The sequence below is a fragment of the Habropoda laboriosa genome, unplaced genomic scaffold (genome assembly GCF_001263275.1).
Source record: "Habropoda laboriosa isolate 0110345459 unplaced genomic scaffold, ASM126327v1 scaffold222, whole genome shotgun sequence".
Taxonomy (NCBI): domain Eukaryota; kingdom Metazoa; phylum Arthropoda; class Insecta; order Hymenoptera; family Apidae; genus Habropoda; species Habropoda laboriosa.
In genome coordinates, this window is record NW_017100319.1 from 227988 (window position 1) to 240680 (window position 12693).

The 12693-nt window shown below is 47.0% G+C and overlaps 1 protein-coding gene across 1 annotated transcript; it reads left to right on the top strand.

The window, feature by feature from the left end:
* Window positions 1-674: 674 nt before the first annotated feature.
* LOC108574183 (myosin-VIIa) lies at window positions 675-12458 on the top strand. Its single transcript, XM_017936719.1, has 21 exons — window positions 675-798; window positions 3127-3173; window positions 4422-4535; window positions 4597-4743; window positions 4809-4993; window positions 5072-5193; window positions 5265-5521; window positions 5589-5754; window positions 5828-5958; window positions 6091-9243; window positions 9339-9583; window positions 9667-10027; window positions 10121-10239; window positions 10298-10694; window positions 10799-10981; window positions 11087-11288; window positions 11386-11514; window positions 11591-11687; window positions 11783-11880; window positions 11973-12142; window positions 12216-12458. The coding sequence occupies exons 2-21, from the start codon at window positions 3156-3158 to the stop codon at window positions 12420-12422; spliced, it is 6501 nt and encodes a 2166-aa protein (XP_017792208.1). The 5' UTR covers window positions 675-798; window positions 3127-3155; the 3' UTR covers window positions 12423-12458.
* The last annotated feature ends 235 nt before the right edge of the window (window positions 12459-12693 follow it).

The window sequence follows — 12693 nt, forward strand, 5'->3', positions numbered from 1 at the left end:
AGCAATATGCAATATATTTGGGTATAGAATTTACGATTGATAACTTGTTTCATTACGAAAAATCATTTGTATCACACTAGAAAATAGCGTGGATAAGAACGCAGCATAGTATTTTGTTATAATTTTAGTACAGGTCGTATTGAAATACATACTCGTAAAAGAGAAATCGTTGGAATAGAAGTATGTATCGTTCTCGTTGCGCGAAAAGATCGTGTTTCTATATACAGACGATTTTACGAAACTGTTAATTCGCAACGTGCATAACATCGCCGGTGTTATTATTGTTGCTGAAATTCTGAATAATTTTGCAATATTAATGTATATGTTAAAAGTTGCAGAAATCACAGTATATGTATGTATGTATGTATATCATTCATGTGGAATTCATATGAAATGAAAATATATTTTCGATGTAAACGATTCGTTTGTCCTTTGTGTGCGTGTGCGTGTGTGTTACTCGACGCATGACCGATGAAATAAACGAAACGAAATGGAAGGGAAGGCAATTTAAGATGGAAATAATCAGTGGTGGCGGTATCCGCGCGGTCGATTCTTTAGAGGAGAAGCGTACTGGTGGATCGGTAAAAAAAAAAAAAGATGGTTTAGAAGCGGGGAAAGAATACCTTAGGTGGCATTGAGCGGCATTGAGTCGCAACAGGTTGCAAGTAGGCGAATAAGGTGTGCATCGGCGGCGTACGACGTGACGTGATGAAGAGAAGATAAAAGAAAAATCAAGGAAGATTCGGCGATCTTTAAAGCGAACGATAGAGGGCCGTGGAAAAAAGGATCGGATCGCTGGTAAGGTATAGATAGCCAGGTTGCTGGGGTGTCGGATAGCCGAAGCCGATCGTGGTCTAGACGAAGGTAGTTTTTCCACCTCTTTCAGTCGCTTCCACCTGGCACGCCCGATTCGAACCGAAGCTCCCCGAGTGGACGCGTTAATGTGCCGGTCACCGTGGCCCATTCTCCGGGACACGACTACTGTTGCTTTTCGTGTGTCCCATTTCGTAGCGCAGTGCGCGATCTTTCCTCTTTTCATTGTTCGTCGCTTCTGCCAAGCGGTAACCTCCGACGATCTTCTCTAGTCACGTCGGACATGAAAAGCGCGCTTTACGTCGCGTCCGAAGTGCAGTGCAGTGCCTCTTAATGGAGTGTGCCAACATCGTGTAACCGCTTTCGTCGTGTTTCTCGTTACTCGCACAAGGTACGTTCGAATTTGTTCGTTCTCTCTGGAATATGGTTTATACAGGACGATATCGAGATGTTCGCGTATCGCTACATGGAATATTCTATTTAGTATACGGTGCAAGAGAATATCTGCGCCGTTCGAACAGATATTTCTTCGTTGGAAACAAGATTCTCACGTCAGTACGGAATCGTTCCCCCCTATATAGATCGGACGGAAATATTGCACGTTATACATCACCATTGTTACCGCGTTATCGCGACGCTCAGAACGGACATCGACGATCCAGCTACTGTCACAGTTTATTCGTCAAACTGTATGCGTGTAACAAGTGCATGTTCCCCCATGAACGGTATTCGAGATGGTTAGAACGATCGAATAGCGGCTACTCCGCATAATAACGTGCACGCAACACGTATCGCATTTTAAAGAGCGATAATAAGTAAACGAGATAAGAGAGTGGAGCTTCAGATGAAGGTAAACGAACGTCGAAATGTTTACCAACCGCATACGATCGCGTACCCTACACGTCCGACCGATTTCCTCAATGAATCGAAATCGTTTTTCCCTCTGTCGGTAAATCTCGAAACTGGCGTGTATTCTTTGGCGGAAGAGAACACGACTCGATTACACATAATGGGAGGAAAATACTTGGCAAGCAAATGTTAAACGTTTTCGGAACGTGTTGTGCTTGTTCTCTCGGGCTGGTTTGATCGTGTTTAATCGGAAACGAGAGAAATAACAGAGAGGAAGATATGTACACGTGGAAAGGTATCGTGACGTAAGGAGTAAGGACTGTGAAACGACGGGCGTAGCGAGTAAACGGAAGGCAGGAAAGGCTGAAAGGTTAGGAAAGGTGAATGAAAAATTGTAGAGGGGAAAAGTGAACTGCGTGAAGAATCGGAAGTGGATATTTTTCGCGAGTTTCGAGCAGAGTCGTTGCGATTCGGAATCGCGGGACGTGCTTGCACGCGTTGTCGTTCGATCGCCCGTTAAAGTCTCCCGTACACGGTGACTACGCCACTGGCCGTTCTCCAGATATTTTCAAAGTCAACGACTGCGACTCCTTTTCGCGTTCCATCTTTCAAGTTCAAGGGGATGGGTGGGGTTTGGAACGTGGTTGCACTGCTCCTTCCCTACTTATCTCGTTGCGTCACGAACGAATCGATATTTCATTCGATGGAATATATCGATTGGTCGGAAATTGAGTAAAGAAAAGAGTAGCAAGAATAGAAAAAGGAAGGAAAGGAAGTTCGTCGACCCGAGAGTTACTCGTGCGAGCATAATCGAAGCAAATCCATCGTTGCCCTTTGGCGAACGAAATCGATGTCAGCGACGCGTAAACGGCAATTTCGTTGCGTTCGATCGATACTCTTCTCGAGCTAAGAGACTCGATATTCGGACGCGTTTCTTCCCTAAATCGTCGTATCGTCGTGAATTAAAGATCGAAACGAGCAAAGTTGTCGGATAAGAGACAAGGGAGATGAATCTCCCGAAGAGAGAATCCTCGATGGACGTTCTGGAAAGGTGGACCGATAAGAGACAAGGGAGATGAATCTCCCGAAGAGAGAATCCTCGATGGACGTTCTGGAAAGGTGTAAGGCTGGATGGTAGCAGCAGAAACTGCCTAACCCACTTTTGCGAACAGGTTTATGCTTGTGCTGGTTCCACTGTAACGGTGATCGGGCCAGACATCATCGTCGCACGCTGGAACGATTTTTCTCCGAATAGATATACAAGCGTAAGAGTGTTGAACTGTTGCCGGCTCGAAGTCTCGGCTGTTGCGTAGAGTGACTCGCGCGCAATCACTTAACTACCATCGCAATTCTCTTCCCGATAAACGTTAACGCGTTTTTCTCTCGCCGTTCAAAATGCCAGCGTTTCCCTTTTTTTTCGAAACAGAGCCAGAAAGAGAAAAAAAAAGCTTTCTCTTCTTTCAGGCGGAGTGCCGACAACCACGACTTGAGAGATGGTCATCGTCACGCGGGTAAGTGTTCTTCTGCATTTTTCCTCGATATGGTAAACGAACGAGGTACCGACATGTTATTATGTTACCGCTTTCCTCGCCGTTTTCTTCCAAGACGGTCAGTAGGAATGTGTGACGAGTGAAAATGACGGAGATTCTTCTTTCTCCGCATCGCAGCGCAGCGACGTTCGAGTCGCTTACCTTACTTTTATCTCCGATAGATCGATCGATAGTCGCGTAAATGAAATTAAAAGTCGATTCGATATTTTCACCAAGGTCCCTTCCCTTCTTTCCATCGACAGTCGCCGATGATAACGGTGGAATGCGTGTTGGAGGAAAAACGGGACGCTGGTTCGCACGCGTTCGTCGTTGCACGTATTCTCGTCTATCGTTTCTACAGTTTTTGTACGCTAGCCTGTGGTACGGTAGAATGTAGGAAAATGGACTGTGGGCGCGCAGTTCACGCAACAGAGTCGCAGAACAGATCGAGACGAATGGTCGGTTAATTAGGCATAGTTAACGGTCCTTCGTCAGTTCGCGAATGCCCTGTACACAGCGCCTTAGCATTTCGCGCGAACGAACCAGCCGTCGTATAACGGGACGCGAATCGTTTTACCGGACAAGCGTTTGTACCCTCGATCGTATTTTATTCTTTTCCTGTTCTCGTCAGCACGCGCCCGTGCACGGTACACCGTACACAGTACATCGTACATCGTACATCGTACATCGTACATCGTACATCGTACACCCACTCTACGTAGTTTGGTTTTTCGATCGATGGAAAAGAGCTTGGGATGAAAGTAAAATGAAAAGTGGCAAAAGAAGGGCCAAATTGAACGCGGAGAGGCTCGTCTCGCGGTAATCAGACGTATCCGTAGAGCATAGGCTAGGCTAGAGGTTCTCAAACATTCTTTCAGCGGAAGCACCGCGCGCGCTATATGTACCGGTTTGTCGTGTTCCTCGCCGCGACATCGATCAGGCGATAGATAGGTTGGGAAAATTCACGGTTAGGCTTCTCCACGGAGAGATTAGCTTGAGAATAGGTGAGCGCCGGTGTAATACCCGTTCCCTTCTCTAATTCGATTATCGACTCTGCACGTAGGCAGCTCCACGAAAGATTCGCGCGAACCTTGATCTTCCCTTCTATTTTACGCTTACCGAGCTGCTGCGCTTCGCGGTAACGAACTTTTACTCGTTGCTTCCGTCCTCTTCTCTGGAACGCGCGCGTAACAAAGGAAGGAAATTACCGGTGAAAAAATTACGTTACAGGGAGATTACATATGGATCGAACCAATCTCAGGGAGAGAATTTGACGTTGCGATCGGAGCACGAGTGATTTCCGCGGAAGGCAGACGCATCCAAGTGAAAGACGACGATAACAAGGTAATAATCGTTACCTACTTTCCTTCGTTACCTCGCATGAAACTTCAACTGAAATTTCCAGGAACAATGGCTGACTCCGGAGAGGCGAATAAAGGCGATGCATGCCACTTCTGTGCAAGGTGTAGAAGATATGATCAGCTTAGGAGACCTCCATGAAGCCGGCATTCTCAGGAATCTCTTGATCCGCTACAACGAGAATCTCATATACGTAAGCGAATCTTCTCGCGTCCAAACCGACCACGCTCTAACCTACCCTCTTTTTCTTCCGCCTAGACCTACACGGGTTCCATTCTAGTCGCCGTCAATCCATATCAGATACTGCCTATTTATACCGCGGAGCAAATCAAACTGTACAAGGATCGGAAAATCGGGGAGCTGCCGCCGCACATATTCGCCATCGGGGACAACAGTTACGCGCACATGAGTCGATATGGTCAAGATCAATGCATCGTCATCAGGTATTTTAATTCTCACCTTCTTCCTATCTTCGAACGATCTTCCTATCTTTCTCGAACTCACCAATATTTCTGTCTTAGCGGCGAAAGCGGAGCCGGCAAAACGGAAAGTACCAAACTAATTTTGCAATATTTGGCAGCGATCAGCGGCAAACATTCTTGGATCGAACAACAAATTTTGGAAGCGAATCCAATCTTGGAGGGTAAGCTTCGACACGTTTGTCTAACGCGGCGGAATTTCTTCTTTTTCCTCTTTCGTTCTTTTATTCCGTAGCGTTCGGCAATGCCAAGACCGTACGAAATGACAATTCGTCTCGCTTCGGGAAGTACATCGACATTCACTTCAACGAACAAGGGGTGATAGAAGGGGCGAAAATTGAGCAATATTTGTTGGAAAAATCACGAATAGTCTCGCAAAGTTTAGACGAGAGAAACTACCATATATTTTATTGCATGCTGGCCGGTCTTTCGAGAGAGGAGAAGCTGAAGCTGGAACTGGAAGACGCATCTTCGTACAAATATTTAACAGGGGTAACGTTCCTTCGCGTTCTTCCACCTTCTTAAATCTTCCACGTCTGAGACGTTTTCTCCTCTCTAGGGTGGTAGCATCACCTGCGAAGGACGAGACGACGCCGCAGAGTTTGCCGACATCAGATCGGCGATGAAGGTTTTGTTGTTTTCCGACGCGGAGATATGGGAGATCCTCAAGCTGCTCGCTGCTCTGTTGCACATGGGAAACGTTAAGTACAGGGCCACTGTCGTAGGTAAGTCACGTGTGAGATTAATCGAAAAGCATCGCTGACTACGAGTACGTAAAACGTTCTTCCGTTGTTTCAGATAATTTGGACGCTACCGAAATACCGGAGCAGACAAACGTGCAGAGGGTAGCGCATTTATTGGGCGTACCTGTTCAGTCTTTGATAGACGCTCTCACCCGCAAAACGATATTCGCTCACGGTGAGACAGTTGTAAGTAACGAGTAATTCGCGTTACGTTTCAATACACGCGACACTAATTGTAAGCACGAAAATCACGTTCCTAGCACGACCAGGCAAAAATACTTTCCAAGCTCACCGGAATCGCGTAACGTGTGTGCGCAGGTTTCCACGTTGTCCAGGGAGCAATCGGTGGACATCAGGGACGCGTTCGTCAAAGGAATATACGGACGGCTGTTCGTCCACATCGTGAAGAAGATCAACGAGGCGATTTACAGGCCAAAGAACACGTCCAGAAGCGCCATAGGCGTGTTGGATATATTCGGCTTTGAAAATTTCAGTCACAACAGCTTCGAACAATTCTGCATTAATTATGCGAACGAGAATCTTCAGCAATTTTTCGTCCAACATATTTTCAAGCTTGAACAGGAGGAGTACAATCACGAGGGTATCAATTGGCAGCACATCGAGTTCGTTGATAATCAGGACGCGCTGGACTTGATAGCTATCAAACAGTTGAACATCATGGCGTTGATCGACGAGGAATCCAAGTTTCCAAAAGGCACCGATCAAACGATGCTGGCCAAGATTCACAAGACGCACGGCAGCCATAGGAATTACTTGAAACCAAAGTCCGATATCAACACGTCTTTCGGATTGAATCACTTTGCCGGGGTGGTGTTCTACGACACCAGAAGTTTCCTCGAAAAGAACAGGGACACGTTCAGCGCCGACCTCTTGCAGCTGATTCATATATCGTCCAACAAATTTCTGCAAGCCTGTTTCGCCGAGGATATCGGCATGGGATCGGAGACCAGGAAGAGAGCGCCCACGCTGTCCACGCAATTCAAAAAGTCTTTGGACTGCCTGATGAGAACGTTGTGCAGTTGCCAGCCTTTCTTCATCAGGTGTATCAAACCGAACGAGCACAAGAAACCGATGATGTTCGACAGAGGGCTTTGTTGCCGGCAATTGAGATATTCCGGCATGATGGAGACGATTCGAATCCGTAGAGCCGGTTATCCGATCAGGCATTCCTTCCCGGAGTTCGTCGAGAGATATCGGTTCCTCATTCCCGGTATACCTCCAGCGCACAAAGTGGACTGCCGCGCGGTCACATCGAAAATTTGTCACATAGTGTTGGGAAGATCCGATTACCAGCTCGGGCATACCAAGGTCTTCCTGAAAGACGCTCACGACTTATTCCTGGAGCAGGAGCGCGATCGCGTTTTGACGCGAAAGATTCTGATACTGCAACGGAACATACGCGGTTGGGTGTATAGAAGGAGGTTCCTTCGTATGAGGGCGGCCGCGACGGTCGTGCAAAAGTATTGGCGGGGTTACGCGCAACGGCAAAGGTACAAACGCATGCGTATCGGTTACATGCGACTTCAAGCGCTGATCAGATCGCGCGTGCTGTCGCACAGATTCAGGCATCTCAGGGGACATATCGTCGCTCTTCAGGCACGGGCCAGAGGTTATTTGGTGCGTAAGATGTACCAGAAGAAATTATGGGCGATCGTGAAGATACAGGCCCACGTTCGAAGATTGATCGCGCAGAGGCGTTACAAGAAAACCAAGTACGAGTATCGGTTGCACGTAGAGGCGTTGAGACTTCGAAAGAAGGAGGAGCGGGAGCTGAAGGATCAGGGGAACAAACGGGCGAAAGAGATCGCCGAGCAGAATTATAGGGAACGAATGCAGGAGTTGGAGAGGAAAGAGATCGAGATGGAGATGGAAGATCGGCGTAGAATGGAGATCAAGAAGAATTTAATAAACGACGCGGCGAAGAAGCAGGACGAACCGGTGGACGACAGCAAATTGGTCGAGGCGATGTTCGATTTCCTGCCGGATTCGAGCAGCGAGGCTCCCACCCCTGCCAGGGAGACCTCCGTGTTCAACGATCTACCCGCCCCGAAGGCGGATCAACAGGAAATCATCAGCCCTGTTCAAACCGCGTCCGAGGACGAGGAGGATTTATCCGAGTTCAAGTTCCAAAAGTTCGCGGCGACCTATTTCCAGGGAAATATCACGCATCAGTATTCTAGGAAGCCGCTGAAGCACCCGTTGCTGCCTTTGCACACCCAAGGGGATCAGCTGGCCGCGCAAGCCCTGTGGATCACGATACTTCGTTTCACGGGGGATCTACCCGAGCCTAGGTTCCACACGATGGATCGAGACACGACCTCGGTCATGTCGAAGGTGACGGCGACTCTCGGCCGTAACTTCATCAGGAGTAAAGAGTTTCAGGAGGCGCAGATGATGGGCATGGATCCGGAAACGTTTCTCAGGCAGAAACCACGATCGATCAGGCACAAGTTGGTCTCGTTAACGTTGAAACGGAAGAACAAACTGGGCGAGGACGTGAGGCGGAAGTTGCAAGAGGACGAATACACGGCGGACAGCTATCAATCCTGGCTGGAAGCGAGACCCACCTCGAATCTCGAGAAGCTGCACTTTATCATCGGCCACGGAATATTACGCGCGGAGCTCAGGGACGAGATCTACTGCCAGATATGCAAGCAACTGACGAACAATCCTTCCAAGTCCTCTCACGCTCGCGGCTGGATTCTACTCTCGCTCTGCGTTGGCTGCTTCGCCCCCTCCGAGAAGTTCGTGAATTATTTGCGCGCGTTCATCAGAGAAGGACCACCTGGATACGCACCGTACTGCGAGGACAGGCTGAAGAGAACGTTCAACAACGGTACGAGGAACCAACCGCCAAGCTGGCTCGAGCTGCAAGCCACCAAATCGAAAAAACCGATCATGCTACCCATCACGTTCATGGACGGAAACACCAAGACGTTGCTCGCCGATTCCGCGACTACAGCCAGGGAATTGTGCAACCAGCTGTCCGATAAAATATCTCTGCGCGATCAGTTCGGGTTCTCCCTTTACATCGCGTTGTTCGATAAAGTCTCGTCGCTCGGTAGCGGCGGAGATCACGTGATGGACGCAATCTCTCAATGCGAGCAATACGCGAAGGAACAAGGTGCTCAGGAACGAAACGCACCGTGGCGGTTGTTCTTTAGGAAGGAGATATTCGCGCCGTGGCACGAACCTACCGAGGACCAGGTTGCCACCAATTTAATTTACCAACAGGTGGTCAGAGGGGTGAAATTCGGTGAATATCGTTGCGACAAGGAGGAAGATCTGGCGATGATCGCCGCGCAACAGTACTACATCGAGTATCACGCAGATATGAACGTCGACAGACTATACACGCTTCTGCCCAATTACATTCCAGACTACTGTCTGACGGGTATCGACAAGGCGATCGACAGATGGGGACATCTCGTCCTGCAAGCGTACAAAAAGGTAATCTCGCACCTTGCTGCGTCTTCTCTAATTTTCCCTCTCCGTTCTTTCTCTCTACGATACTGACCGAACCTTTTTCTCTAATATTCTCGCAGAGCTATTACTTGAAAGAAAAGGTACCCGCATTACGGGTTAAGGAGGACATCGTCGGTTACGCCAAGTTCAAGTGGCCCTTGCTCTTTTCTCGCTTCTACGAAGCGTACAGAAACTCCGGCCCGAATCTCCCGAAGAACGACGTTATCATAGCGGTGAACTGGACCGGAGTGTACGTCGTGGACGATCAAGAACAAGTACTCCTCGAGTTGTCGTTTCCCGAAATCACCACCGTATCTAGTCAAAAGTATATGCTCCTCTTACGACCATCTCTATTCTCATTTCTTCTCTCCCCCCTCTCGCCTCTTTCCAACGATCGAAATTTTCCAGAACGAACAAGATGTTCACGCAAACGTTCAACTTGTCGACGGTGCGAGGCGAAGAATTCACGTTCCAGAGTCCCAACGCCGAAGACATTCGCGATCTGGTGGTATACTTTCTAGAAGGATTGAAGAAGCGTAGCAAATACGTAATCGCTTTGCAAGATTACAAAGCTCCAGGCGAAGGTTCGTCCTTCTTGAGCTTTCAAAAAGGCGATCTTATCATTCTGGAGGACGAGAGCACCGGCGAGACGGTCCTTAATTCGGGATGGTGCATCGGCACTTGCGAGAGAACCACCGAAAAAGGAGACTTTCCAGCCGAGACAGTATACGTTCTGCCTTCCTTGACGAAACCACCGAACGATATCTTGGTAACGCAATCACGCAACCATTCCATATTACCTATCAACCAAGCCGTTCTCTCTGGCCGTATCAATCCCGACGATGATCGATTCCTTTCACAGTCCTTGTTCAGCATCGAAGGAACAGAGAACGGCCGCAAACTGTATCCGCAGCAAGTGAACGGAGTAGAACCTCGCGACAAACCTCACACCCTTCTAGAATACGCTATCGATCATTTCAGGTAAATTCAGTCGGCCTTCGCGTAACGAATCGTAATGAAACGGCAAACGTGTTTCCAGAACACCTCCAAAGAGGACGATGTCGAAAGCGTTGACTCTAACGGCCGCGCGACGCGGCCACACCGACGAGTTGTGGCACCATTCCAGGGATCCGATAAAGCAGCCTCTCTTGAAAAAATTGATATCCAAAGAGGAATTAGCCGAGGAAGCGTGTTTCGCTTTTAACGCGATCTTGAAGTATATGGGAGATTTGCCAACGAAAAGACCACGTATCGGCAACGAGTATACCGATCTGATTTTCGACGGACCGCTCAAGAACGAAATTCTTCGGGACGAGATTTACTGTCAAATTATGAAACAGCTGACCGATAATCGAAACAGAGTCAGCGAAGAACGCGGTTGGGAACTGATGTGGCTCGCTACTGGCCTCTTCACTTGTAGCCAAAGCCTTCTTAAGGTAAACAAATATCACGATTCCTCTCAGATTCTGGTTTCCGAAACAAAAAAATACGCCTGTTTTATTTCCTTCTTTCTTTCGTTCGTTCGTTCGTTCGTTCGCAGGAATTGACTCTCTTTTTGCGTACCAGACGGCATCCCATATCACAGGACTCCTTACAAAGGCTACAGAAAACCTTGCGTAACGGTCAACGAAAGTATCCTCCGCATCAGGTAGAGGTAGAGGCTATACAGCACAAAACGACGCAAATATTTCACAAAGTCTATTTCCCCGACGATACGGACGAAGTGCGTGTTACAACTTTAAACGGTTACCTTTCAATATTGTGTCTGTTCCAAGAGCAGCAATTTCGACAGTCGCGACAATAATTCCTCCTTCTCTTCCATATATAGGCATTCGAAGTTGATTCGTCGACGAGAGCAAAAGACTTTTGTCAAAATATCGCGCAAAGGCTGAACTTACGATCCGCGGAAGGATTCAGTTTATTCGTAAAGATCGCCGACAAGGTTATCTCAGTTCCCGAAGGCGATTTCTTCTTCGACTTTGTACGTCATTTGACGGATTGGATCAGAAAAGCTCGGCCGTCCCGCGATGGTACGATGGCCTTTGTCATTCCAATTCTGTTTCTCGATTTTCATCACCGATGATCGAACGAAGAGATCGTGTAAGATTCGTGTCTTTTACCCCACAGGTGTATCGCCCCAATTTACGTATCAAGTCTTCTTCATGAAAAAACTATGGACCAACACCGTTCCCGGTAAAGATAGAAACGCAGACCTAATTTTCCACTTCCATCAAGAGCTTCCTAAATTGTTAAGAGGTAAAAGTGTTCTGTTTCGACACCGGCATTTAGTTAGTTAGATTTACAGTATTATTAATTCCGCTTTTCTCTACAGGATATCATAAATGTACCAAGGAAGAAGCGTCGAGATTAGCAGCATTAGTGTATAGAGTTCGTTTTGGCGAGAGTAAACAGGAACTTCAAGCGATTCCGTAAGTGAAATACAGCGCCGTAACGAGGCTTGTACATACGAGGAGATTCTGTGAAAAGGGATAAATACGATGCTCTTTCTTTTCTTTTTTCCCAGGCAAATGTTAAGGGAACTCATACCTGGTGATTTAGTAAAGGTACAAAGTTCCAACGATTGGAAGAGATCGATAATAGCAGCGTACAATCAAGATGCTGGTAAAATATTATTTTAATCGCGTTAACATTACGTATACACGTGACGATGTCTACAGATTACAAGACAAAACCTCACTTTGTTGTCCACTTAGGGATGAGTCCGGAAGATGCGAAGATAACGTTTTTGAAGATCGTTTATCGATGGCCGACATTTGGTTCAGCGTTTTTCGAAGTCAAACAAAGCACAGAACCAAATTATCCAGAATTGTTATTAATCGCGATAAATAAGCACGGTGTGAGTCTTATACACCCACAAACGAAAGTAAGTGTAATAAAACTCAATAATTATTACAATTAACCAGATATTTCCTGTAAATCTCCCTTTGTGCTTCCAGGATATACTAGTAACGCATCCTTTTACAAGAATCTCAAATTGGTCGTCCGGTAATACATACTTTCATATGACGATTGGAAATTTAGTGCGAGGTTCAAAACTATTGTGCGAAACTTCGCTCGGATATAAAATGGACGATCTTTTAACCTCTTACATTTCGTTAATGCTCACAAATATGAATAAACAACGTACGATACGGATCAAATAAAATCACGTTCTTCGTGAAAACTAAACATGTGCAAGAGACAGGTGGGTAAAGTGATAGGTGAAGCATGCGTATTTCATAATAAAATAGCGAATTTCACGTAATAACGATTATTTCATACGGAAGCAGCAGTTTCCTTCGAAATTTTATCATTTATATACACACATGCTGAATACGTGATTAATTGCCAATTAAACGCTATTCGTCACAACTGTTGCAACGATCCAAAACATTAGGGGAATCATAATGCACGTGTACACAAGCAATTAGCTGA